Source organism: Melozone crissalis, unplaced genomic scaffold (assembly GCF_028551555.1).
Source record: "Melozone crissalis strain CALT ecotype California unplaced genomic scaffold, PUWL_Pcris_2 ptg000153l_1, whole genome shotgun sequence".
In the NCBI taxonomy this organism is placed as follows: domain Eukaryota; kingdom Metazoa; phylum Chordata; class Aves; order Passeriformes; family Passerellidae; genus Melozone; species Melozone crissalis.
The window spans coordinates 211444-237713 of record NW_026535924.1 but is presented as its reverse complement, the minus strand read 5'-3'; the positions used below and the strand labels follow the sequence as shown (position 1 = coordinate 237713).

The window sequence follows — 26270 nt, the reverse complement described above, 5'->3', positions numbered from 1 at the left end:
CACTGCTCCACAAGAACCACCAAGGACAAAACCGGGGCGGGGGCTCGCTCCGCTCCCACCTGGAGTCACCCCCCGACCACGGGGAGGGGACAACGGGGACACCCAGGATGCCAACCTCACCCCGGGAACACCCCCCCCCGGAGCTGGGATTTTATCCTTGGACATCAAAGAAACCAAAAAAAGGGAGAGAAACAAAGGGAAGAGCTACATCGACCCCAGCCCAACACCCCAACCAAGGGCCCGAAGCAAAGAGCAGCCACGAAACCAAAGCCAAAAAATGAAAAAAGGTCCAAAAAGGAAGAAGGAAGGAAGGAAGGAGTCGCTCACTCACGGGTTTTGGGTCTGTGGGGTTCGGGGCATGGGGATGGAGGTGCAAGCAAGCAAACGGGGCCGGGGCTCTCGCTGTTGGAGTGAAGGATTTGTACAAGTTCAAGAAGCGTCAGCAGCGCCTCGAGGCCGGTGGCTCTCCCTGCTCTCTGTCCCGCCATCCCTCTGTCCGTCCGTCCGTCTGCCCGCGCCGGGCGCCAGAGAAAATCTGTTGGGTTTTGTGGGGTTTGTGGTCTGGTTGCCGTTGCCATCGGGGTTCTCTTGGCTCCATTTTTCTCTCTTTCTCTCTCTCTCTCTCTCTCCTCTCTCTCTGACCCTTTTAGATGAAATATTCCTTCTTGTCGTCGCCGCCGGCCTGGCCGCCCTCGGCGTTGATGATGGCGGGTGTCGGCGTCCGGAGCGTCGTCCGAGCCTTTGGCCTCGTGGGTCAGGTACGTCCCTGGAAAGGGGGGGACAGGGGTTGGGGTCACGGGGGGCTCTGACAGAGACCCCTCCCACAGAGCCAGAGGGACTGGAGGGTCTGCTGGGGTTGGATGCAATGGGAAAGGCACCGGGGTGGGATGGGATCAGTGGGATGGGATCCATGGGATGGGATGGGATCAGTGGGATGGGATGGGATCAATGGGATGGGATGGGATCAGTGGGATGGGATCAATGGGATGGGATGGGATCAGTGGGATGGGATTGATGGGATGGGATGGGATCAGTGGGATGGGATTGATGGGATGGGAGCAATGGGACGGGATGGGATGGGGGCAACGGGATAGGATGGGATCAATGGGATCCATGGGATGGGATGGGATGGGATGGGATCAATGGGATGGGATGGGGGCAACAGGATAGGATGGGATCAATGGGATCAATGGGATGGGACGGGATCCATGGGATGGGATCAATGGGATTGATGGGATGGGATGGGATTCATGGGATTCATGGGATGGGATCAATGGGATGGGATGGGATCAATGGGATGGGATCCATAAGATGGGATCCATAGGACAGGATCAATGGGATCCATGGGATGGGATGGAATCAATGGGATGGGATGGGATGGGATCCATAAGATGGGATGGGATCAATGGGATGGGATCAATGGGATGGGATGGGATCCATAAGATGGGATCAATGGGATGGGATCAATGGGATGGGATCCATGGGATTCATGGCATGGGATCAATGGGATGGGATGGGATCCATAAGATGGGATCCATGGGATGGGATCAATGGGATGGGATCCATAAGATGGGATCCATGGGATGGGATCAATGGGATGGGATGGGATCCATAAGATGGGATCCATGGGATGGGATCAATGGGATGGGATCCATGGGATTCATGGCATGGGATCAATGGGATGGGATGGGATCCATAAGATGGGATCCATGGGATGGGATCAATGGGATGGGATCCATAAGATGGGATCCATGGGATGGGATCAATGGGATGGGATGGGATCCATAAGATGGGGTCCATAGGACAGGATCAATGGGATGGGATAGGATCCATGGGATTCATGAGATGGGATAAATGGGATGGGAGGGATCCATAGGACAGGATCAATGGGATCCATGGGATGGGAGCTGCCTCCCCCTGCATTCCCTGGGACATTCCCACGCTGGGCAGGACCAGGAGCTGCCTCCCTTCCCCCCCATTGCCCCGAGACCCCCGAGGGCTCCTCCAGCCCCCCCTGCAGCCCCCCAGGCCGTACCTTTGTGCCTGATCAGGTAATGTCCCAGCACGATGAGGAGGCTGAGCAGGAGGAAGACGATGACGGCCACCACGCCGCCGATCATCGCGTGGTACGTGCTGGAGGTCGAGGGCACCGGGCTGGCATCTGCCCAGGCAGGGGGAGGGAAAAAAGAGACAAAAAGGAGACCCTGAGACCCTGCAGGGCAGCAGAAGATGCTGCTCCTCCCCACCAGGAGCTCCATCCTGCTGAGGGTCCTGGCGCAGTGAGAACGGGGGGAGCAAAGGGGAAATCTTAATCTTCCATCAAAAGAAATAAAAAAAATCAAAAAGCAAAATGGAAATCTCATCCTCCACAATGGGGTTGTGGCCCCAAAAAGGGAGGGTGAGCAGGTTTGGGTGGGAGGGGACATGCAGGCTGGCATGGCCACCCAAGAGGTGATGGCAGGACCCCAAAGGTGGCCCTGAATCCTGTCCTGGATGTGGAATCCAGTGGAAAGATTCCATCCCGTGCTGTCACCCTGTGCCAGCCCTGTGGCACGGTGACAAATCCTCCTGCCAGCCGTGCCCCGTCGGCTCAGGGTGGGGACAGAGCCACATTTGGGAAGGACAAGGCGGGGGGACACACAGGGGTGGCAGCAGGACAGAGGGACAGCACGGCACACGGACACACAGGATGAGGGACAGCTTGGGGCTCCTCCTGGAAAACCTGAGGGACTGGAGCCGCCTGGCAGGGCTGTCCCCAGGCCAGGGCAGGGCAGGGCCACCGTCCTCCTGTGGAGCTTCTCCAGGCCAAAGAGACAGAAAAGGAGCTTACGGTACCTTGGATGGGAGCTGGAGTGAAGGATGGAGCCGAGGCCATGGAAGCATGAGAGATGGGCTGGGAAGGGCCCAGGGTGGAGTGAACGTGTGGGGTGGGGAGCTGGGGAACATCTGGGGAGGACAACAAAAACACAGGACAGGAATCAATGCCACGAAGGGACAGCGAGGTGACAGAGCCCTGAGGGGACCCTGAGCGGGTCCATCTGTGACCCCTCTGCTGCTGCCACCAACCTTTGGGACACTGTGGCCATCTTCCACCATCTCCTGTCCTGGTTACCTCCTGAGGGACTCTCGTGGTGTCACCCACGATGAGGTGTCACCTGTGCCATGTCTTTGGGGAGCATAGGGTGCTGGGCAGAGGTGGCACCAAGGTGGGCAAGACTGGAGGTGGCTCCAGTGCCTGAGCCACGAGTGGCTTTAGGGACAAAAGTGACAATTCCACCAAGGCTGGATGTGGAACTCTGTGTCTGCTGTGACAGGGGCAGTGCCACCAGGTGGGCAAGGGACAGCAGTGCCACCTCTCAAGGGACAGCAGATGCCACCTCTCAAGGGATAGCAGGTGCCACCTCTCAAGGGACAGCAGTGCCACCTCTCAAGGGACAGCGGGTGCCACCTCTCAAGGGACAGCGGGTACCACCTCTCAAGGACAGCGGGTGCCATCTCTCAAGGACAGCGGGTGCCACCTCTCAAGGGACAGCGGGTGCCATCTCTCAAGGACAGCAGTGCCACCTCTCAAGGGATAGCAGGTGCCACCTCTCAAGGGACAGCAGTGCCACCTCTCAAGGGACAGCGGGTGCCACCTCTCAAGGGACAGCAGTGCCACCTCTCAAGGGATAGCAGGTGCCACCTCTCAAGGGACAGCGGGTGCCACCTCTCAAGGGACAGCAGTGCCACCTCTCAAGGGACAGCGGGTGCCACCTCTTAAGGGACAGCGGGTGCCATCTCTCAAGGACAGCAGTGCCACCTCTCAAGGGACAGCGGGTGCCACCTCTCAAGGACAGCACCAGGCACCCGGGCTGAGCTCCTGGATGGGTGCAGAGAGCTCTGGGTGCTCACACAGGGGACACACAAGGGTGACACAGGAGTGGCTGCACAGGGTTGGGCATTTGGGGGCTCCTTCTGGGCAGGCTGAGGGAGGGGACACAGGGGACAAAGTGCCACCAGTGAGGTGCCACCACACTGCAGGGGAAGGAGGCAGGAAAGGGAAGAGCTGGAGCAAGGGAGGAGAGCAGGAACCTTTGGATTTCCCAAATCCAAGGGAAAATGGCAGGAAATGGGATCATGGGGGGTGGGCACGGGCTGGGGCGGGCACGGGGAGCTGGGATGGGCATGGGCTGGGATGGGCATGGGGAGCTGGGATGGGCACAGGAAGCTGGGATGGGCATGGGGAGCTGGGGTGGGCACGGGCTGGGGTGGGCACGGGGAGCTGGGGTGGGCATGGGGAGCTGGGGTGGGCATGGGCTGGGGTGGGCACGGGGAGCTGGGGTGGGCACAGGGAGCTGGGATGGGCACAGGAAGCCGGGATGGGCACAGGGAGCTGGGATGGGCACGGGGAGCTGGGATGGGCACAGGGAGCTGGGATGGGCACAGGAAGCTGGGATGGGCACAGGGAGCTGGGGTGGGCACGGGGAGCTGGGATGGGCATGGGGAGCTGGGGTGGGCACAGGGAGCTGGGATGGGCATGGGGAGCTGGGATGGGCATGGGGAGGTGGGATGGGCACGGGGAGCTGGGATGGGCATGGGGAGCTGGGATGGGCATGGGGAGGTGGGATGGGCACGGGGAGCTGGGGTGGGCACGGGCTGGGGTGGGCACAGGAAGCTGGGATGGGCACAGGGAGCTGGGGTGGCAGCAGCACACAGCACACACAGCCCTGAACCACGTGTGACACACAGCATGGGGACATGGGGACACACACGGCCCTGAACCAATCCATGGGGACACAAAGAGAGCCCTGCTCCATGTGTGACACATGGCATGGGGACATGGGGACACACAGAACCCTGTCCCTTATGTGACACATGGCATGGGGACACACAGAGCACAGTCAGGGGACAGCACCACGTGGGGAGCATCAGGAGCTGCCTCTTCCCACCCGAGGACACGTGACACGATGACATATTTTGGGCACACAGGTGACATAATGACACATTTTGGGCACACAGGATGCAGTGCCCTCACCCACAGGTGACACGGTGACACTTTGTGGGCACACAGGATGCACAGGTGACACAGTGCCACCTTTTGGGCACACAGGTGACACAGTGCCACATTTTGGGCACACAGGATGCACAGGTGACACAGTGCCACATTTGGGGCAGTGCCCTCACCCACAGGTGACACAGTGACACTTTTTGGGCACACAGGTGACACAGTGCCACCTTTTGGGCACACAGGATGCACAGTGCCACCTTTTGGGCACACGGGTGACACAGTGCCACATTCTGGGCCCCCAGGGGGCAGTGCCCTCACCCACAGGTGACAGGGATGACACAGTGCCACCTTTTGGGCACACAGGTGACACAGTGCCACATTTTGGGCACACAGGTTGCACAGGTGACACAGTGACACTTTTTGGGCACACAGGTGACACAGTGCCACATTTTAGGCACACGGGTGACACAGTGCCACATTTTGGGCACATGGGTGACACAGTGCCACACTCTGGGCCCCCAGGGGGCGGCGCCCCGGTGCCACCAGGGCCACACTCACCGCTGACGTCCAGGTTGTACTTGGCCACCACGCTGCCCATGGAGCTGGTGGCCGTGCACACGTAGGTGCCACTGTCACTCTTGTTGAGGAAGGGGAAGATGAGGACGCTGTCGGAGCTCAGCTGCAGGGGGGCGTCGCTGCCCTCCTTCTCCCAGAGGAATTCCTGCGGGCTGGGACAGAACCGGGCCTTGGGAACCCAGGTCCTGCCTTCCTGGGCAGCCTGGGGTTAGTGGGGTCTTTTATGGGGTGGGGAGGATTAAATCCTATAGGAGTGGGATGGGGTCAGCTGATTCCTTGGGGTTTTTCTGTTCTGATTCCTTGGGGTTTTTATGTTAAGTTTTTCTGTTCTATTTTTCTGTTTAGTTTTATATTAATGTTACTGGGATCTTTTATAGGGTGGGGATGATAAAATCCTATAGGAATGGGATGGGATAAACTGATTCCTTGGGGTTTTTCTGTTGTGTTTTTCTGTTTAGTTTTATATTAATGGTACTGGGATCTTTTATAGGGTGGGGAGGATAAAATCCTATAGGAACGGGATGGGATAAACTGATTCCTTGGGGTTTTTCTGTTGTGTTTTTCTGTTTAGTTTTATATTAATGGTACTGGGATCTTTTATAGGGTGGGGAGGATAAAATCCTATAGGAATGGGATGGGATAAACTGATTCCTTGGGGTTTTTCTGTTGTGTTTTTCTGTTTAGTTTTATATTAATGGTACTGGGATCTTTTCACAAGGTGGGGAAGAAAAAATCCTATAGGAACGGGATGGGGATAAACTGATTCCTTGGGGGTTTTCTGTTCAGCTTTATATTAATGTTACTAGGATTTTGCACAAGGTGGGGAACATAAAATCCTACAGGAACGGGATAGGCATAAACTGATTCCTTGTGGTTTTTCTGTTGTGTTTTTCTGTTTAGTTTTATATTAATGGTACTGGGATCTTTTCACAAGGTGGGGAAGAAAAAATCCTATAGGAACGGGATGGGGATAAACTGATTCCTTGGGGTTTATCTGTTCAGCTTTATATTAATGTCACTGGGATCTTTTTATAGGGTGAGGAGGATTAAATCCTATAGGAATGGGATGGGGTCAGCTGATAACTTGGGGTTTTTCTGTTCTGATTCCTTGGGGTTTTTATGTTAAGTTTTTCTGTTCTATTTTTCTGTTTAGTTTTATATTAATGTTACTGGGATCTTTTCTAGGGTGGGGATGATAAAATCCTATAGGAATGGGATGGGATAAACTGATTCCTTGGGGTTTTTCTGTTTATTTTTATATTAATATTATTGGGATCTTTTTATAGGGTGGGGAGGATAAAATCCTAAAGGAATGGGATGGGGATAAACTGATTCCTTGGGGTTTTTCTGTTCTGATTCCTTGGGGTTTTCTGTTGTGTTTTTCTGTTTAGCTTTATATTAATGTTATTGGGATCTTTTTATAGGGTGAGGAAGAAAAAATCCTACAGGAATGGGATGGGGTAAACTGATTCCTTGGGGTATTTCTTCTGTTTAGTTTTATATTAACGTTACTAGGATTTTTCACAGGGTGGGAAGAAAAAATCCTATAGGAATGGGATGGGGTCAACTCACACCTTGGGGTTTTTCTGTTCTGATTCCTTGGGGTTTTCTGTTGTGTTCTTCTGTTTAGTTTTATATTAATGGTACTGGGATCTTTTATAGGGTGGGGAAAGTAAAATCCTATAGGAACAGGATGGGCACAAACTGATTCCTTAGAGGATTTCTGTTCAGTTTAATATTAATGTTATTGGGATCTTTTTACAGGGTAGGGAAAATAAAATCCTATAAGAAAGGGATGGGATAAACTGATTCCTTGGGGTTTTTCTGTTTATTTTTATATTAATGTTATTGGGATGTTTTTATAGGGTGGGGAAGACAAAATCCTATAGGAATGGTATGGGCATAAACTGATTCCTTGGGGTTTTTTCTGTACTGATACCTTGGGGTTTTTCTGTTGTGTTTTTCTGTTTAGTTTTATATTAATGGCACTGGGATCTTTTCACAGAGTGGGGAAGACAAAATCCTAAAGGAATGGGATGAGAAGAAACTGATACATTGGGGTTTTTCTGTTTAGTTTTATATTAACGGTACTGGGATCTTTTATAGGGTGGGGAAAGTAAAATCCTATAGGAATGGGATGGGATAAACTGATTCCTTAGAGGATTTCTGTTCAGTTTAATATTAATGTTATTGGGATTTTTTAATAGGGTGGGGAAGGTAAAATCCTATAGGAATGAGATGGGGATAAACTGAATCCTTGGGGTATTTCTGTTCTGGTATCTTGGGGTTTTCCGTTGTGTTCTTCTGTTTAGCTTTATATTAATGTTATTGGGATCTTTTCATAGGGTGAGGAAGATAAAATCCTATAGGAAAGGGATGGGATAAACTGATTGCTTGGGGTTTTTCAGTTCAGCTTTGTATTAATGTCACTGGGATCTTTTCACCAAACAATCCTATTCTAGCTGGAGACCCAAGGCCAATCTCTTCAAACTTCAGGCCCAAATCATAAACAACGTGAAAAGAAGCACACAAGGAGGATGAAACTTCATCATTTGAAGCTATTAATTGGACAATTAACTCCTACATGCAAATAAATGAAAATAAAACTTATAAACTGGACTAAAAATTATAAACTAGACTAAAACTTACAAACTAGACTAAAACTTATAAACCAGACAAAAACTTATAAACTGGACTAAAACTAATTAAAATGTGAGATCTCATGACCAAGCCCCCTTTTGCTTCCATCTTGGAGCCATCTGGGCACTGCCAGGGTGTGGCTTTTGATGGCATTTCAACAAAAATTCACTTTATTCCTTTTAAATCCACCCAGATCCAGCTCCTTGAGGATGTCCCAGGACACAAAGGGGGAAATGTTTAATTTAGGATGGATCTGCTGCTCCAGGAGAGGACAGGGGGGCTCTCATGGAACCCCCAGGACAGGGACAGGGACACCCCAAACGCAGCCAGCCCCTCCTGGTTTGGGACGTGGGACCTGGCAGAGGCAGGGGAGGCCCTGAGGAGGAGGAGGGAGGGGAGGAAGGCCTTACATGGGGTTGCCCTGCCCGTCACATTGCAGCTGCAGCTTCTCCCCCTCCCGTGGGTACTGAGGGTGAGGCTCGATCTTCGCCGTGGGTTTGTCTGGAAAAGGGGGAGAGAAACACTGGGGTGAGGGACTGGAACCCCAAATCCTGGCCTGGAATGCCAAATCCTGCTCCTGGGATCCAAAATCCTGGCCTGGAACCCCGAATCCTGCACCTGACATCCCAAATCCTCCACTTGGAAGCCCAAATCCTGCACCTGGAACCCAAATCCTGCTCCTGGGATCCAAAATCCTGGCATGGAACCCCAAATCCTGCTCCTGGAACCCCAAATCCTGACCTGAAACCCCAAATCCTGCTCCTGGGATCTGAAATCCTGCCCTGGTACCCCAAATCCTGCACCTGGAACCCCAAATCCTACACCTGGCATCCCAAACTCTGCCCGGGTACCCCAAATCCTGCACCTGGTATCCCAAAACCTTCCCCTGGATCCCAAATCCTGGCCTGGCACCCCAAATTCTGCTCCTGGTACCCCAAATCCTGCACCTGCCATCCCAAATTCTGCCCTGGAACCTCAAACCTTGCACCTGGAAACCCAAATCCTACACCTGGATCCCAAATCCTCCACTTGGAAGCCCAAATCCTGCACCTGGAAACACAAATCCTCCCCTGGCACCCCAAATCCTGCTCCTGGAACCTCAAAACCTTCCCCTGGCACCACAAATCCTGCCCTGCCACCCCAAATCCTGATTGGAATGCCAAATCCTGCTCCTGGCACTCCAAATCCTGCACCTGCCATCCCAAATCCTGCCCTGGCACCCCAAATCTTGCACCTGGAAACCCAAATTCTGCTCCTGGTACCCCAAATCCTACACCTGCCATCCCAAATTCTGCCCTGGAACCCCAAATCTTGCACCTGGAAACCCAAATCCTGCTCCTGGTACCCCAAATCCTACACCTGCCATCCCAAATCCTGCCCTGGAACCCCAAATCTTGCACCTGGAAACCCAAATCCTGCTCCAGGGATCCCAAATCCTCCACCTGGAAGCCCAAATCCTGCACCTGGAAACACAAATCCAGCTCCTGGCACCCCAAATCCCACCCCTGGGCCAATTCTGGGTGTGCAGGGCTGAGGGGTGACAACACCCAGGGGTGGGGACAGCACTCAGGGGGTGCTCCCATGTCCCCCACCCCATCACCAGCACAGGGAACAGGGACAGGGTGAGGGAAGTGGAGAAGGGACAAATCCCTGGGAGATGGGGACAAGCAGAATTTGGGGACAGGATTGAGGGAAAAGGAGCAGGGACAAACCTCTGGGAGATGAGGGCAAGCAGAATTTGGGGACAAGCAGGATTTGGGGACAGAGGTGGGAAGTGGAGCTGGGACAAATCCCTGGGAGATGGGGACAAGCAAGATTTGGGGACAAGAAGGATTTGGGGACAGGACTGAGGGAAAAGGAGCAGGGACAAACCTCTGGGAGATGAGGGCAAGCAGAATTTGGGGACAAGCAGAATTTGGGGACAGAGGTGGGAAGTGGAGAAGGGACAAAACTCAGAGATGGGGACAAGCAGGATTTGGGGACAGGGTTGGAAAGTGGAGCAGGGACAAATCCCTGGGAGATGGGGACAAGCAGAATTTGGGGACAGGATTGAGGGAAAAGGAGCAGGGACAAACCTCTGGGAGATGGGGACAAACAGGATTTGGGGACAAGAAGGATTTGGGGACAGGGGTGGGAAGTGGAGAAGGGACAAAACTCTGAGATGGGGACAAGCAGGATTTGGGGACAGGGTTGAGGGAAGTGAAGAAAGGACAAATCCCTGGGAGATGGGGACAAGCAGAATCTGGGGACAAGCAGGATTTGGGGACAGAGGTGGGAAGCTGAGGCTGTGCATGTCACCACGCACGGGAAGTGTCACCATGCACGGGAAGTGTCACCATGCCCCACGTGTGACAGGACCACGATGTCCCCGTGTCCCTGAGCCCACCAGGCCACCTGTGTGGTGTCCCCTGAAGCTCCACCCCACCCCAAAGGTCCCCCCACGTACAGTGGACCTGCAGCTTCTGCGTGGTGGACCTCTCTGAGTTCTGCAGGGACTCGTGGTCCACGGTGCAGGTGACCTCGACCTCGTTGTCCTCCTTGGTGACACGGAACTCCACCCTGCTGGTCACCGTGAAGGTCTTGCCGTTGGGGTCCTCCACCACCTCGGTGCCCGAGTCTGTGGGGACAGGGGACAGTGACAGATGGCACACTGGGCAGGGGACAGCCCTGCCTGGGGCAAGGGGAAAAATGGAAATTTCCACTCAAGGGTTGGAGCTGCAGCTGCAGGAGAAGGTTGGATGGATGTAAATGTTGGAAAAATGTTATGGTGGTTGTATTATAATTAAATTATAACTGTGTTATAACTGTACTATAATTGTATTATAACTGAATTATAACTGCATTGTAATTGTATTATAACCAAGTGTATTATAACTATATTATATATTACATATTAATTATGTACTATAATATAGTGCATTATAACTGTACTATAATTGTATTATAATTGAATTATAACTGTATTATAACTGCATTATAATTGTATTATAACCAAGTGTATTATAACTATATTATACATTACATAATAATTATGTGTTATAATATAGTGCATTATAACTGTGTTATAATTCTATTAAAACTGTAGTACAACCATATAATAATTGCATTATAACCAAGTGTATTATAACTATATTATATTTACATATTAATTATGTATTATAATATAGTGCATTATAACTGTATTATAATTGTATTAAAACTGTGATAACCATATTATAATTGTATTATAACTGTATTGTAACTGTATATAATTGTAAAAACACAATTATTATAATTGTATTATTATAATTGTAAAAATACAATACACAGGCATTAAGCAGAAAAATCATAAACATAGATTAGTTTAGAAAGTTGTATTAAATTTGAAAGTTATAAATTAGATATTACAGACTATGTATTATTATATATGAAAATACACTATACTATACTATAACATAATATACTATACTATACTATACAATAATATACAATAATATAATATAATATAATATACAATAATATAATATAATATGCAATTATATTGTAGATGATATAACTATTATATATATTATTATACATTATATAATCAATATAACATAATATAACATGTAAGTATATTATATATTTATACTTTATGATTTTATATGGCATTATATATAACATATATAATTATTTATATATTTTACATATAATAATATATTACTATATATTATTTAATCAATATAATCACTATATAATATATATCACTATATATTATATAGTGATAGTATATATTATATATAATATATCTAAAATACATATATTACATTTTTATATATTATATATTTCATTTTACATACATTAATTTTATATATTATATATAATATAATTACACATTACCTCCTATAATTATATATTACCTCCTAAAATATATATTTTTTATATGTTATATATAATATTATATATTTCATCATACATATATTAAAATATATTTTATATATTATATATATAATAATATAATTACATATTACCTCCTGACTCCCATCCCTCTATAACCAAACACCCCCAACCTCCAGCAGCGCCATTCCCCAAATCACCCCCACACTGAAACCAGCCCCACCCTCCATTCCCAACAGCCCCCTGTCCCCCCCCGCGGTGTCCCCAAGCTGTCCCCAAGCTGTCCCCACTCCCGGACGGTGCCACCCACCCTTGATGTCCCTGTTGCCCTTCCTCCAGCGCAGCTGCGCCGCGGGTTTGCTGCCGGACGAGCGGCAGATGAGCCGCGCCACCTTCTCCTCATCGATGGGCTGCTCGTGGCCGAAGATCTGCGGCTTCTGGGGGATTCCTGCAGGAGGAGGGGACAAAAAACCCACAAATCTGAGGTGGCAGCGCCACCGCGAGGTGTGACATGCAGGCAGGCGATGGGGTCTGGGAGCTGCTGATGGGGGTTGTGGAATTCTTTCCTCAGGGAAATGCTGCACTGGCGTCCCAAATCCTGCACCTGGTACTCCAAATCCTGCACCTGGTAGCACAAATCCTACCCTGAAACTCCAAATCCTGCCCTGGGATCCCAAATCCTGCCCTGGAACTCCAAATCCTGCACTGGCATCCCAAATCCCATCCTGGCATGCCAAATCATGCACCTGGAACTCCAAATCCTGTCCTGGGATCCCAAATCTTGCACCTGGGATCCCAAATCCTGCCCTGACACTCCAAAACCTTCCTCTGGCATCCCAAATCCTGCACCTGGGATCCCAAAACCTTCCCCTAGCATCCCAAATCCTGCCTTGGCATCCCAAATCCTGCACCTGGGATCCCAAATCTTGCACCTGGCATCCCAAATCCTGCCCCTGGAACTTCTAATCCTGCATCTGGTACTCCAAAAACTTCCCCTGGCATCCCAAATCCTTCCCCTGGCACTCCAAATTCTGCTTCTGGAACTCCAAATCCTGCACCTGGTAGCACAAACCCTGCCCCTGGCATCCCAAATCCTGCCCTGGAACTCCAAAATCTGCACCTGGAACTCCAAAACCTTCCTCTGGCATCCCAAATCCTGCACCTGGCATCCCAAATCCTACTCTGGCACACCAAATCCTTCCCCTGGCATCCCAAATCCTGCACCTGCACTGGGACAATCTTTCAGCCAGGGTGGCACAGCCTGGACTTGAAGAAAAGAGGGAACTGTTTCAGCAAACCTGGCACAGTCTGGACTTTAGGGACAGTCTGGACTTTAGGAAAAGAGGGAAATCTTTTAACAAGGGTGGCACAGCCTGGATTTTAGGCACAGAGGGCAATCTTTCAGCCAGGGTGGCGCAGCCTGGACTTTAGGAAAAGAGGGAAATGTTTCAGCAAACCTGGCACAGTCTGGACTTTAGGGACAGTCCGGACTTTAGGAATAGTTCTGGACTTTAGGAAAAGAGGGAAATCTTTTAGCAAGGGTGGCACAGCCTGGACTTTAGGAACAATTAGAAATCTTTCAGCCAGGGTGGCACAGCCTGGATTTCAGGAACAATTAGAAATCTTTCAGCCAGGGTGGCACAGCCTGGATTTTAGGAACAATTAGAAATCTTTCAGCCAGGGTGGCACAGCCTGGATTTTAGGAACAATTAGAAATCTTTCAGCCAGGGTGGCACAGCCTGGATTTTAGGAACAATTAGAAATCTTTCAGCCAGGGTGGCACAGCCTGGATTTCAGGAACAATTAGAAATCTTTCAGCCAGGGTGGCACAGCCTGGATTTTAGGAACAATTAGAAATCTTTCAGCCAGGGTGGCACAGCCTGGATTTTAGGAACAATTAGAAATCTTTCAGCCAGGGTGGCACAGCCTGGATTTTAGGCACAGAGGGCAATCTCCCAGCCAGGGTGGCACACTTAGGGCTGTGCCCATGTCCTACCCAGCACGGTGACCAGGGCCTTGGCTGTCCTCACGGGCATGGTGAAGATGGAGCAGGTGTACTCGCCCTCGTCGGCCAGCACCACGTCGCTGATGCTGATGGTCAGCTCGTTGGGGGTGGATCTCTCCAGCTGGATCCTGTTATCCCGCAGGGCTGGGGACAAAAGGGACACTGGGGTCAGTGCCACCACCCCAGCTCAATGCCACCACCCCAGCCACCCCCCAGCCCAGTGCCACCAACCCCAGCCCAGTTGCCCAAGCTCAGTGCCACCAACCCCAGCCCTGGGGTTTTACCTCAAGTTGGGGTTTTAGCTTATTTTTCCCCAGTTCTGGGGTTTTACCTCCAATTGGGGTTTTACATCATTTTCTCCAGCTGTGGGATTTTATTTCATTTTCCCCAGCTCTGGGGTTTTACCTGGAGTTGGGATTTTACCTCCTTTTTCCTCAGCTCTGGGGTTTTACCTCATTTTCCCCAGTTGTGGGGTTTTACCTGGAGTTGGGATTTGACCTCACTTTGCCCAACTTTGGGGTTTTTCCTCCTTTTTCCCCAACTGTGGGGTTTTATTTCATTTTTCCCCAACTGTGGGGTTTTATTTCATTTTTCCCCAACTGTGGGATTTTACCTCATTTTCCCCAGCTGTGGGATTTTACCTCATTTTCCAAAACTGTGAGATTTTTCCTCCTTTTCCCCAGCTGTGGGGTTTTACCTTGAGTTGGAGTTTTACCTCCTTTTTCCCCAACTTTGGGATTACTTGGAGTTGGGATTTGACCTCATTTGCCCCAACTTTGGGATTTGACCTCATTTGCCCCAACTTTGGGATTTTACACCTGGAGTTGGGATTTGACCTCATTTTCCCCAGCTGTGGGGTTTTACCTCATTTTCCCCAGCTGTGGGGTTTTACCCCATTTTCCCCAAACTGTGGGATTTTACCTCATTTTCCCCAACTGTGGGATTTTACCTCATTTTCCCCAACTGTGGGATTTTTCCTCCTTTTCCCCAGCTGTGGGGTTTTACCTTGAGTTGGAGTTTTACCTCCTTTTTCCCCAACTTTGGGATTACTTGGAGTTGGGATTTGACCTCATTTGCCCCAACTTTGGGGTTTTTGCTCCTTTTTCCCCAACTGTGGGGCTTTACCTCAAGTTGGGGGTTTACATAATCTTCTCCAGCTGTGGGGTTTTATTTCATTTTTCCACAACTGTGGGATTTCACCTCATTTTTCCCCAACTTTGAGGTTTTACCTCCATTTTCCCCAAACTGTGGGATTTCACCTCATTTTCCCCCAGCTGTGGGGTTTTACCTCTAGTTGGGGTTTTACATCATTTTTCCCAGCTCTGGGGTTTTACCTCCTTTTTCTCCAACTCTGGTGTTTTACTTGGAGTTGGGGTTTGGCCCCATTTTCCCCAGCTTTGATATTTTACCTCATTTTCCCCAGTTTTGGTATTTTACCCCATTTTCCACCAACTGTGGGACTTTACCTCATTTTCCCCAGCTCCGGGCTTTTATCTGCAGTTGGGATTTTACCCCATCTTCCCCAGCTGTGGGATTTCACCTCATTTTTCCCCAACTGTGGGGTTTTACCTCATTTTCCCCCAACTATGGGATTTTACCCCATTTTTCCCCAACTTTGAGGTTTTACCTCCTTTTTCCCCAGCTGTGGGGTTTTACCTTGAGTTGGGGTTTTACCCCATTTTTCCCCAACTGTGGGACTTTACCTCATTTTCCCAAACTGTGAGATTCTACCCTCTTTTTCCCCAGCTCCGGGCTTTTACCTCCAGTTGGGATTTCACCCCATTTTCCCCAAACCATGGGATTTCACCTCATTTTCCCCCAACTTTGGGGTTTTACCTCGTTTCTCCCCAAAGTACAGCGTCTGCTGGGCAGGGTTGGACCACTGCAGCGAGGAATCGTCAGGATCCTCCACCTGGCACTTGAGCACCACCGTGCCCCCGGCCACCACGGTCTCGTCCGACGTCGTGGGCTGGCTCTCTGCATGGGGACAAGGACAACTGATGGTGTCACCTCCCTCCAGAGCATCCCAGGGGACAGCAGTGTCCCCAAAAGCCACCTGAGCACACAGCTCTGTGGCGGCCCTGTCCCTTTGAAGAGATGGCTCCAAAAATCATGGGGGGGTTTTGTCTCGTTCCTGAGATGGGATGGGTGCTGTCACCCCACCTGCAGCAGCCATGGGGACAGGGGACACTGCTGTCCCCAAGGCAGCTCCCAGGGACAGGAACAATCCTCCAGAGCTGCTGGAGGGTCCTGCCATGAGCAGATCCCAAATTTGTCCAGTGAGGATGGAACTGGTGATGGGGATGGTTTTAATTCCAGTTTGAGGCTTCTCTGGAAATCCTGGCCAGTGAGGGACACATGGAATGGTTTGGGTTGAAGGGACCCTAAATGTCACCCAGTGCCACCCCTGCCATGGCAGGGACACTTCACACTGTCCCAGGGTGCTCCAAGCCCTCTCTGGGATGCAGCAGGAGAAGCTGGCACTGCCTGGTGGCATCTGGGGAGGGATTGAGCCCTGCCACCCCACCTGCAGCAGCCATGGGGACATGGGGACACTGCTGTCCCCAAGGCAGCTCCCAGGGACAGGAACACTTCTCCAGAGCTGCTGGAGGGTCCTGCCAAGAGCAGATCCCAGATTTGTCCAGTGAGGATGGAATTGGGGATGGGGATGGTTTTAATTCCAGTTTGAGGCTTCTCTGGAAATCCTGCTCAGTGAGGGACTCATGGAATGGTTTGGATTGAAGGGACCCTAAATGTCACCCAGTGCCACCCATGCCATGGCAGGGACACTTCACACTGTCCCAGGGTGCTCCAAGCCCTCTCTGGGATGCAGCAGGAGAAGCTGGCACTGCCTGGTGGCATCTGGGGAGGGATTGAGCCCTGCCACCCCACCTGCAGCAGCCAAGGGGACATGGGGACACTGCTGTCCCCAAGGCAGCTCCCAGGGACAGGAACAATTCTCCAGAGCTGCTGGAGGGTCCTGCCACGAGCAGATCCCAAATTTGGCCAGTGAGGATGGAACTGGTGATGGGGATGGTTTTAATTCCAGTTTGAGGCTTCTCTGGAAATCCTGGCCAGTGAGGGACACATGGAATGGTTTGGGTTGAAGGGACCCTAAATGTCACCCAGTGCCACCCCTGCCATGGCAGGGACACTTCACACTGTCCCAGGGTGCTCCAAGCCCTCTCTGGGATGCAGCAGGAGAAGCTGGCACTGCCTGGTGGCATCTGGGGAGGGATTGAGCCCTGCCACCCCACCTGCAGCAGCCATGGGGACACTGCTGTCCCCAGGGCAGCTCCCAGGGACAGGAACACTTCTCCAGAGCTGCTGGAGGGTCCTGCCACGAGCAGATCCCAAATTTGGCCAGTGAGGATGGAATTGGGGATGGGGATGGTTTTAATTCCAGTTTGAGGCTTCTCTGGAAATCCTGCTCAGTGAGGGACTCATGGAATGCCAAAATAGTATTCTAAAATATAACATATATATAAATATATCAAAAGAGAAATGTATATAAAATTTATATGTATATATATAAAATATATATAATATATATTTATATACATAAATATAACTATATATAAAATATTACAATGTGTATAATATATATAAGAGAAATACATATAAAACCTATATGTATATATATAAACATATAAAATATATATTTTTATAAATAAATAAAAATATAAATATATAAAATATTATAATGTATATCACATATATAAAAAGAGAAATATATATAAAATGTATATGTGTATATCTAAAATGTACATATAAATATATATTTATACACATAAATATAACTATATATAAAATAATACAATGTATATAATATATATAAAGATAGATATATATATATAAAATGTATATGTGTATATAAAATATCCATATAAAATACATATTTTTATAAAAATATATAAACATATAAAATATATAAAATACTATAATGTAAACAAAATATATTAAAATACATAATAGATTTCATATATATATAGCATATAACATATCTATATATTATTAAAAATATATTAAAATCAGAAATATATAGTATATCATCTATTTATATAATAGTCTACATTATACATAGAAAATATTCAATATATAATATAGAATATATATTAAATCTCTATCTATATCTCTATATCTATCTATGTATATATATATATATATAAATTTTATATATATATAAAATAAAGATTTTAAAAACATATTTCGCCAGAAGATCACTCCTCCATCTCCCAGAGCAGGGGCTGGAGGGTGCCCTGAGGGGTCCCTGCAGCCCCCAGGCCGTGGCAGTGCCAGCCCTGGCAGGTGGCACAGCCTGGGCTGGCACGGGCAGGGCGGATGCTCCCGGCGTGCAGCACCTGGCACAGCTCGTGGTGCCAGCCCTGCCCAGCCTGGGCTGCTCTGGGGTGGCACCAGGGGACAGTCCCTGCTCCGAGACCCCTGCGCTGGGGACAGGCTGGTGCTGCTGGCTGGGATTGATTGATTGATTTGGATTTATTCATTATTATTTTTATTCATTTATTCGAATTATATTTTATATTTTGTTATTTCTATTATGTTTTTATTTATGAAATTATTTCTCTTAATTTTAAAATTGTATTTTGTTATAAAATTGTGTATTTTGTTATTTCTATTATTTATGAAATTTTTATTTTTATTATTCGAATTTATTTTTATTATTGCATTTTTAATATTTTATATATTAAAGTATATTTTATAGATATTTTATTTATATATATTTATATATTTATTTTTATATATTTAGATAATTTGTATTTTAGATATATTTATATATTTTAGATATATTTATATATATATTTTATATATTTATACATATTTATTTATATATATACATGTATTTTATATATAAATATACTTACATATATTTACACATATATATTATATATATAAGTATATATACACAAGTATATACACAAGTATATATATACTATATATATAAGTATATATATACTTATATATAGTATATATATACTTATATATATGGTGTATATATATATAATATACATATTATATATTTAAGTATATATATACTATCTATATATACTAGATATATTATATATATAAGTATATATATACTACATATATAGAAGTATATATATATAAGTGTATATATATATACACTTATATAAATGTTTATTCATTTATTTCTTATTTGCTTATTCATTTGAGGAGTTTGTGATGGCAGCACAAGGATAGATTTCTTTTCACCTTGTGTGTGGCAAAGGAGGAAATTCAGGTGTTTCCATCTGCTGGGCCTGGCGATTGTGCCATGTCCCCCTTGTCCCTGTCCCTGCAGCTTCCCAAAAATAAAATAATAAAATAAAATAATAAAATAATAAAATAATAAAAATAGCTGTCCTTGGGCTGGGGGGGTGATCTGATCCTGGAGCTGCTCTCCCTGCCCTTGGCTGCTCCCAGGGAGGAAGGACAGGAGGAGGAGGAGGAGGAGGAGGAGGAGGAGAAGATGAAGGAACAGCCTGGAGAGGGACAGGAGCACGTCCTTGCCCTTAGGGGTGGCACTGGGAGGGGGACAGGGACACTCACAGGTGTCCATCCAGCCATTAGTGTCCCCATCCAAAAATGGCTGTCACCAACCAGCCATGAGTGTCCCCACCCAGCAAGGAGTGTCCCCATCCAGCAAGAAGGGTCCCCATCCAAAAATGAGGGTCCCTATCCAAAAATTACTGTCCCCACCCAGAAATTAGTGTCCCCATCCAGCCATGAGTGTCCCCATACAACAAGGAGTGTCCCCATCCAAAAATGACCGTCCCCATTCAAAAATGATTGTCCCCATCCAATAGTGATTGTCCCCATTCAGCAATGACTGTCCCCATCCAGCCATGAGTGTCCCCATACAACAAGGAGTGTCCCCATCCAGCAGGGACGGTCTCAACCCAGAAATTACTGTCCCCACCCTGTAGTGACTGTCCCCATTCAAAAATTAGTGTCCCCATCCAGAAATGAGTGTCCCCATCAAGCAAGGACTGTCCCCATCCAGCCATGAATGTCCTCATCCAACAAGGAGTGTCCCCATACAGCAGGGACTGTCCCCATCCAGCAGGGACTGTCCCCATACAACAAGTGTCCCTGTCCAGCCATGAGTGTCCCCATCCAGCAGGGACTGTCCCCATCCAAAAATGACAGTCCCATGCAGCAGGGATTGTCCCAACCCAGCAATGAGTGTCCCCATCCAGTGGTGACTGTCCCCATACAACAGGGACTGTCCCCACCCAAAAATGAGTGTCCCCATCCTGTAGTGGCTGTCCCCATCCAAAAATGACTGTCCCCATTCAGCAAAGAGTGTCCCCATCCAAAAATTACTGTCCCCATCCAGCAGTGACTGTCCCCATCCAGAAAAGATTGTCCCCATCAGCCATGAATGTCCCCATCCAACAAGGAGTGTCCCCATCCAAAAATTACTGTCCCCACCCAGAAATTCGTGTCCCCATTCAGCAAGGACTGTCCCCATTCCAGCAGTGATTGTCCCCATACAACCAGTGTCCCCATCCAGCCATGAGTGTCCCCATCCAACAGGGACTGTCCCCACCCAAAAAATCCCCAGTGTCCCCATCCAGAAATGACTGTCCCCATCCAGCAGTGATTGTCCCCATACAACGAGTGTCCCCATCTAGCCATGAGTGTCCCCATCCAAAAATGACTGTCACCAACCAGCAAAGACTGTCCCCATCCAGCAATAAGTGTCCCCATCTAGAAATTACTGCCCTCATCCAAAAATGACTGTCCCCATCCAACAGTGATTGTCCCCATACTACAATGAGTGTCCCCATCCAGCAAGGAGTGTCCCCATCCAGTGGTGACTGTCCCCATCCAGAAATGGCTGTCCCATGCAGCAGGGATTGGCCCAACCCAGCAATGAGTGTCCCCATCCAGCAGTGAGTGTCACCATCCAAAAATTACTGTCGCCACCCAGAAATTACTGTCCCTATCCAGCAGGGACTGTCCCCATCCAACAATGAGTGTCCCCACCCAAGAGTGATTGTCCCCATACTACAGTGAGTGTCCCCACTTAGAAATGACCCTCTCCATCCTGCAGGGACTGTCCCCATCCAACAAGGAGTGTCCCCATCCAACAAGGAGTGTCCCCATCCAGCAGTGATTGTCCCCATACAACGAGTGTCCCCATCCAGCCATGAGTGTCCCGATCCAACAGGGACTGTCCCCACCCAAAAATGACTGTCCCCATCCAGCAGTGAGTGTCCCCATTCAGCAATGACTGTCCCCATCCAGCAGTGAGTGTCCCCATACAACAAGGAGTGTCCCCATCCAGCAGGAATGGTCCCAAGCCAGAAATTACTGTCCCTACCTGTAGTGACTGTCCCCATTCAAAAATTAGTGTCCCCATCCAGAAATGAGTGTCCCCATCAAGCAAGGACTGTCCCCATCCAGCCATGAATGTCCTCATCCAACAAGGAGTGTCCCCATCCAGCAGGGACTGTCCCCATACAACAAGTGTCCCTGTCCAGCCATGAGTGTCCCCATCCAGCAGGGACTGTCCCCATCCAGCAGGGACTGTCCCCATACAACAAGTGTCCCTGTCCAGCCATGAGTGTCCCCATCCAGCAGGGACTGTCCCCATCCAAAAATGACAGTGCCATGCAGCAGGGATTGTCCCAACCCAGCAATGAGTGTCCCCATCCAGTGGTGACTGTCCCCATACAACAGGGACTGTCCCCATTCAGCAATGACTGTCTCCATCTAGCCATGAGTGTCCCCATACAACAGGGACTGTCCCCACCCAAAAATGAGTGTCCCCATCCTGTAGTGGCTGTCCCCATCCAAAAATGACTGTCCCCATTCAGCAAAGAGTGTCCCCATCCAAAAATTACTGTCCCCATCCAGCAGTGACTGTCCCCATCCAGAAAAGATTGTCCCCATCAGCCATGAATGTCCCCATCCAACAAGGAGTGTCCCCATCCAAAAATTACTGTCCCCACCCAGAAATTCGTGTCCCCATTCAGCAAGGACTGTCCCCATTCCAGCAGTGATTGTCCCCATACAACCAGTGTCCCCATCCAGCCATGAGTGTCCCCATCCAACAGGGACTGTCCCCACCCAAAAAATCAGTGTCCCCATCCAGAAATGACTGTCCCCATTCAGCAGTGATTGTCCCCATACAACGAGTGTCCCCATCTAGCCATGAGTGTCCCCATCCAAAAATGACTGTCACCAACCAGCAAAGACTGTCCCCATCCAGCAATAAGTGTCCCCATCTAGAAATTACTGCCCTCATCCAAAAATGACTGTCCCCATCCAACAGTGATTGTCCCCATACTACAATGAGTGTCCCCATCCAGCAAGGAGTGTCCCCATCCAAAAATGAGTGTCCCCATCCAGTGGTGACTGTCCCCATCCAGAAATGGCTGTCCCATGCAGCAGGGATTGGCCCAACCCAGCAATGAGTGTCCCCATCCAGCAGTGAGTGTCACCATCCAAAAATTACTGTCGCCACCCAGAAATTACTGTCCCTATCCAGCAGGGACTGTCCCCATCCAACAAGGAGTGTCCCCATCCAGCAGTGATTGTCCCCATACAACGAGTGTCCCCATCCAGCCATGAGTGTCCCGATCCAACAGGGACTGTCCCCACCCAAAAATGACTGTCCCCATCCAGCAGTGAGTGTCCCCATTCAGCAATGACTGTCCCCATCCAGCCATGAGTGTCCCCATACAACAAGGAGTGTCCCCATCCAGCAGGGATGGTCCCAAGCCAGAAATTACTGTCCCTACCCTGTAGTGACTGTCCCCATTCAAAAATTAGTGTCCCCATCCAGAAATGAGTGTCCCCATCAAGCAAGGACTGTCCCCATCCAGCCATGAATGTCCTCATCCAACAAGGAGTGTCCCCATCCAGCAGGGACTGTCCCCATCCAGCAGGGACTGTCCCCATACAACAAGTGTCCCTGTCCAGCCATGAGTGTCCCCATCCAGCAGGGACTGTCCCCATCCAAAAATGACAGTCCCATGCAGCAGGGATTGTCCCAACCCAGCAATGACTGTCCCCGTCCAGCAGTGACTGTCCCCACCCAAAAATGACTGTCCCCATCCAACAGGGACTGTCCCCATTCAGCAATGACTGTCTCCATCTAGCCATGAGTGTCCCCATCCAACAGGGACTGCCCCCACCCAAAAATGAGTGTCCCCATCCTGTAGTGGCTGTCCCCATCCAAAAATGACTGTCCCCATTCAGCAAAGAGTGTCCCCATCCAAAAATTACTGTCCCCATCCAGCAGTGACTGTCCCCATCCAGAAAAGATTGTCCCCATCAGCCATGAATGTCCCCATCCAACAAGGAGTGTCCCCATCCAAAAATTACTGTCCCCACCCAGAAATTCGTGTCCCCATTCAGCAAGGACTGTCCCCATTCCAGCAGTGATTGTCCCCATACAACCAGTGTCCCCATCCAGCCATGAGTGTCCCCATCCAACAGGGACTGTCCCCACCCAAAAAATCAGTGTCCCCATCCAGAAATGACTGTCCCCATCCAGCAGTGATTGTCCCCATACAACGAGTGTCCCCATCTAGCCATGAGTGTCCCCATCCAAAAATGACTGTCACCAACCAGCAAAGACTGTCCCCATCCAGCAATAAGTGTCCCCATCTAGAAATTACTGCCCTCATCCAAAAATGACTGTCCCCATCCAACAGTGATTGTCCCCATACTACAATGAGTGTCCCCATCCAGCAGTGATTGTCCCCATACAACGAGTGTCCCCATCTAGCCATGAGTGTCCCCATCCAACAGGGACTGTCCCCATCCAAAAACGACAGTCCCATGCAGCAGGGATTGTCCCAACCCAGCAATGACTGTCCCCGTCCAGCAGTGACTGTCCCCAAATCTCTGCAGCCCCACGATGCTCCCAAGCAGGAAAATTTGATTTTCTGCATCCCAGGAATTGTGCACCACAGGCACGGAGCTGCCTGCCCGGAGCAGCTTCCCTGCTAGAGATCAATAATGAAATGTTTGATTTCACCCTCAGGACGCAGGGACAGAGGCTGGGAAGGGCCCAGCAGATGTGCAGGACGAGATTGGAGCTGCGGGAGCATTTCCAAGGAATGTTCTCCCTTTTTTCCCAGGCTGGGAAAGCATCTCTGGAGCAGAAATAACCCCAGGGAAAACCACCCACTGCTCCGAGCCCTCCAACGCCTCTGGTTCACAGTCATGGCCCAAAAATGTTTCTCATTTCCCTCCCTCATTCTCAAAAAAACCATTTCTTATTTCCCTCCTTCTTTCCCAAAATTTCCCTCTTTTTTAAAAAAAATCCTTCTCATTTCCCTACTTCCTTCCCAAAAAAACTCTTCTCATTTCCCTCCTTCATTCTCAAAAAACCATTTATTTCCCTCCTTCTTTCCCAAAACTTCCCTCCTTCGTTTTTAAAAAAATCCTTCTCATTTCCCTCCTTCTTTGGCAGAAAAACATTTCTCATTTCTCTGCTTCTTTCCCAGAAAAACATTTCTCATTTCCCTCCTTCTTTCCCAAAATTCTCCTCCTTCTTTCCCAAAAAAACTCCTCCTCATTTCCCTCCTTCTTTCCCAAAAAAACCCTTCTCATTTCCCTCCTTCTTTCCCAAAAAACATTTCTTATTTCCCTCCTTCTTTCCCAAAAAAACCCTTCTCATTTCCCTCCTTCATTCTCAAAAAAATCCCAGTTCTTATTTCCCTTCTTTCCCAAAATTTCCCTCCTTTTTTAAAAAATTCCATCTCATTTCTCTCCTTCTTTGGCAGAAAAACATTTCTCATTTCCCTCCTTCTTTCCCAAAAAAACTCCTCCTCATTTCCCTCCTTCTTTCCCAAAAAAACCCTTCTCATTTCCCTCCTTCATTCTCAAAAAGCCATTTCTTATTTCCCTCCTTCTTTCCCAAAATTTCCCTCCTTCTTTTTTAAAAAATTCCTTCTCATTTCCCTCCTTCTTTCCCAAAAAACATTTCTTATTTCCCTCCTTCTTTCCCAAAAAAACCCTTCTCATTTCCCTCCTTCATTCTCAAAAAAACCCAGTTCTTATTTCCCCCCTTCTTTCCCAAAATTTCCCTCCTTCTTTTTTAAAAAAATCCTTCTCATTTCCCTCCTTCTTTCTCAGAAAACCATTTTTCATTTCTCTACTTCTTTCCCAAAATTCCCCTCCTTTTTTTCAAAAAATTCCTTCTCATTTCCCTCCTTCTTTGGCAGAAAAACATTTCTCATTTCTCTACTTCTTTCACAAAAAAACCCTTCTCATTTCCCTCTTTCTTTCTCAGAAAACATTTCTCATTTCTCTGCTTCTTTCCCAGAAAAACATTTCTCATTTCCCTCCTTCTTTCCCAAAATTCCCCTCCTTCTTTCCCAAAAATAAACCCCTCCTCATTCCCCTTTTTCTTTCCCATTTACTCTGTGTTCATCATCACAAAGATTCCATTCATCCCTTGGGCACAGATGTTTTCCAAAGCTCCTTTTTCTCCTCTTCAAGGATTTTATGTTCCAGGAATTCCCTCCTCAGCTCCATCCCCACTTTTCCTGCGTGGATTCTTGCAGGAATCAGCCCTGGCAGGGAGGGAATTTTCAACTTTTGTGGATCCAGGCAGGAACAGGGTGGGAATTTGGAATTCTCATGGATCCAGGCAGGAATCAGCCCTGGAAGGGAGGGAATTTTGAATTTCTGTGTATCCAGGCAGGAACAGCGTGGGAATTTTGATTTCCTGTGGATTCTTGCAGGAATCAGCCCTGGCAGGGAGGGAATTTTGAATTCTCACGGATCCATGCAGGAACAGCATGGGAATTTTGAATTCTCATGGATTCTTGCAGGAATCAGTCCTGGCAGAGTGAGAATTTTAAACTTTTGTGGATTCTTGCAGGAATCAGCCCTGGCAGGGAGGGAATTTTCAACTTTTGTGGATCCAGGCAGGAACAGGGTGGGAATTTGGAATTCTCATGGATCCAGGCAGGAATCTGCCCTGGAAGGGAGGGAATTTTCAACTTTTGTGAATCCATGAAGGAATCAGCCCAAGCAGGGAGGAAATTTTGAATTCTTGTTGATCCAGGCAGGAACAGGGTGGGAATTTTGAATTCTCATGGATTCTTGCAGGAATCAGCCCTGGCAGGGAGGGAATTTTGAACTCTTGTGGATTCTTGCAGGAATCAGCCCTGGAAGGGAGGAAATTTTGAATTCTCATGGATCCATGAAGGAATCAGC

At 48.4% G+C, this 26270-nt stretch overlaps 1 protein-coding gene across 1 annotated transcript in view; it reads right to left on the bottom strand.

The window, feature by feature from the left end:
- Positions 1-597: 597 nt before the first annotated feature.
- CADM3 (cell adhesion molecule 3) overlaps positions 598-26270 on the bottom strand; it is a 35838-nt gene continuing 10165 nt past the window's right edge. Inside the window, 9 exon segments of the mRNA XM_054293495.1 lie at positions 598-709; positions 711-766; positions 2036-2161; positions 5546-5715; positions 8614-8704; positions 10650-10820; positions 12369-12506; positions 14055-14207; positions 15900-16040. Of these exon segments, the coding sequence (XP_054149470.1) occupies positions 647-709; positions 711-766; positions 2036-2161; positions 5546-5715; positions 8614-8704; positions 10650-10820; positions 12369-12506; positions 14055-14207; positions 15900-16040 (1109 nt within the window). The 3' untranslated portion in view covers positions 598-646.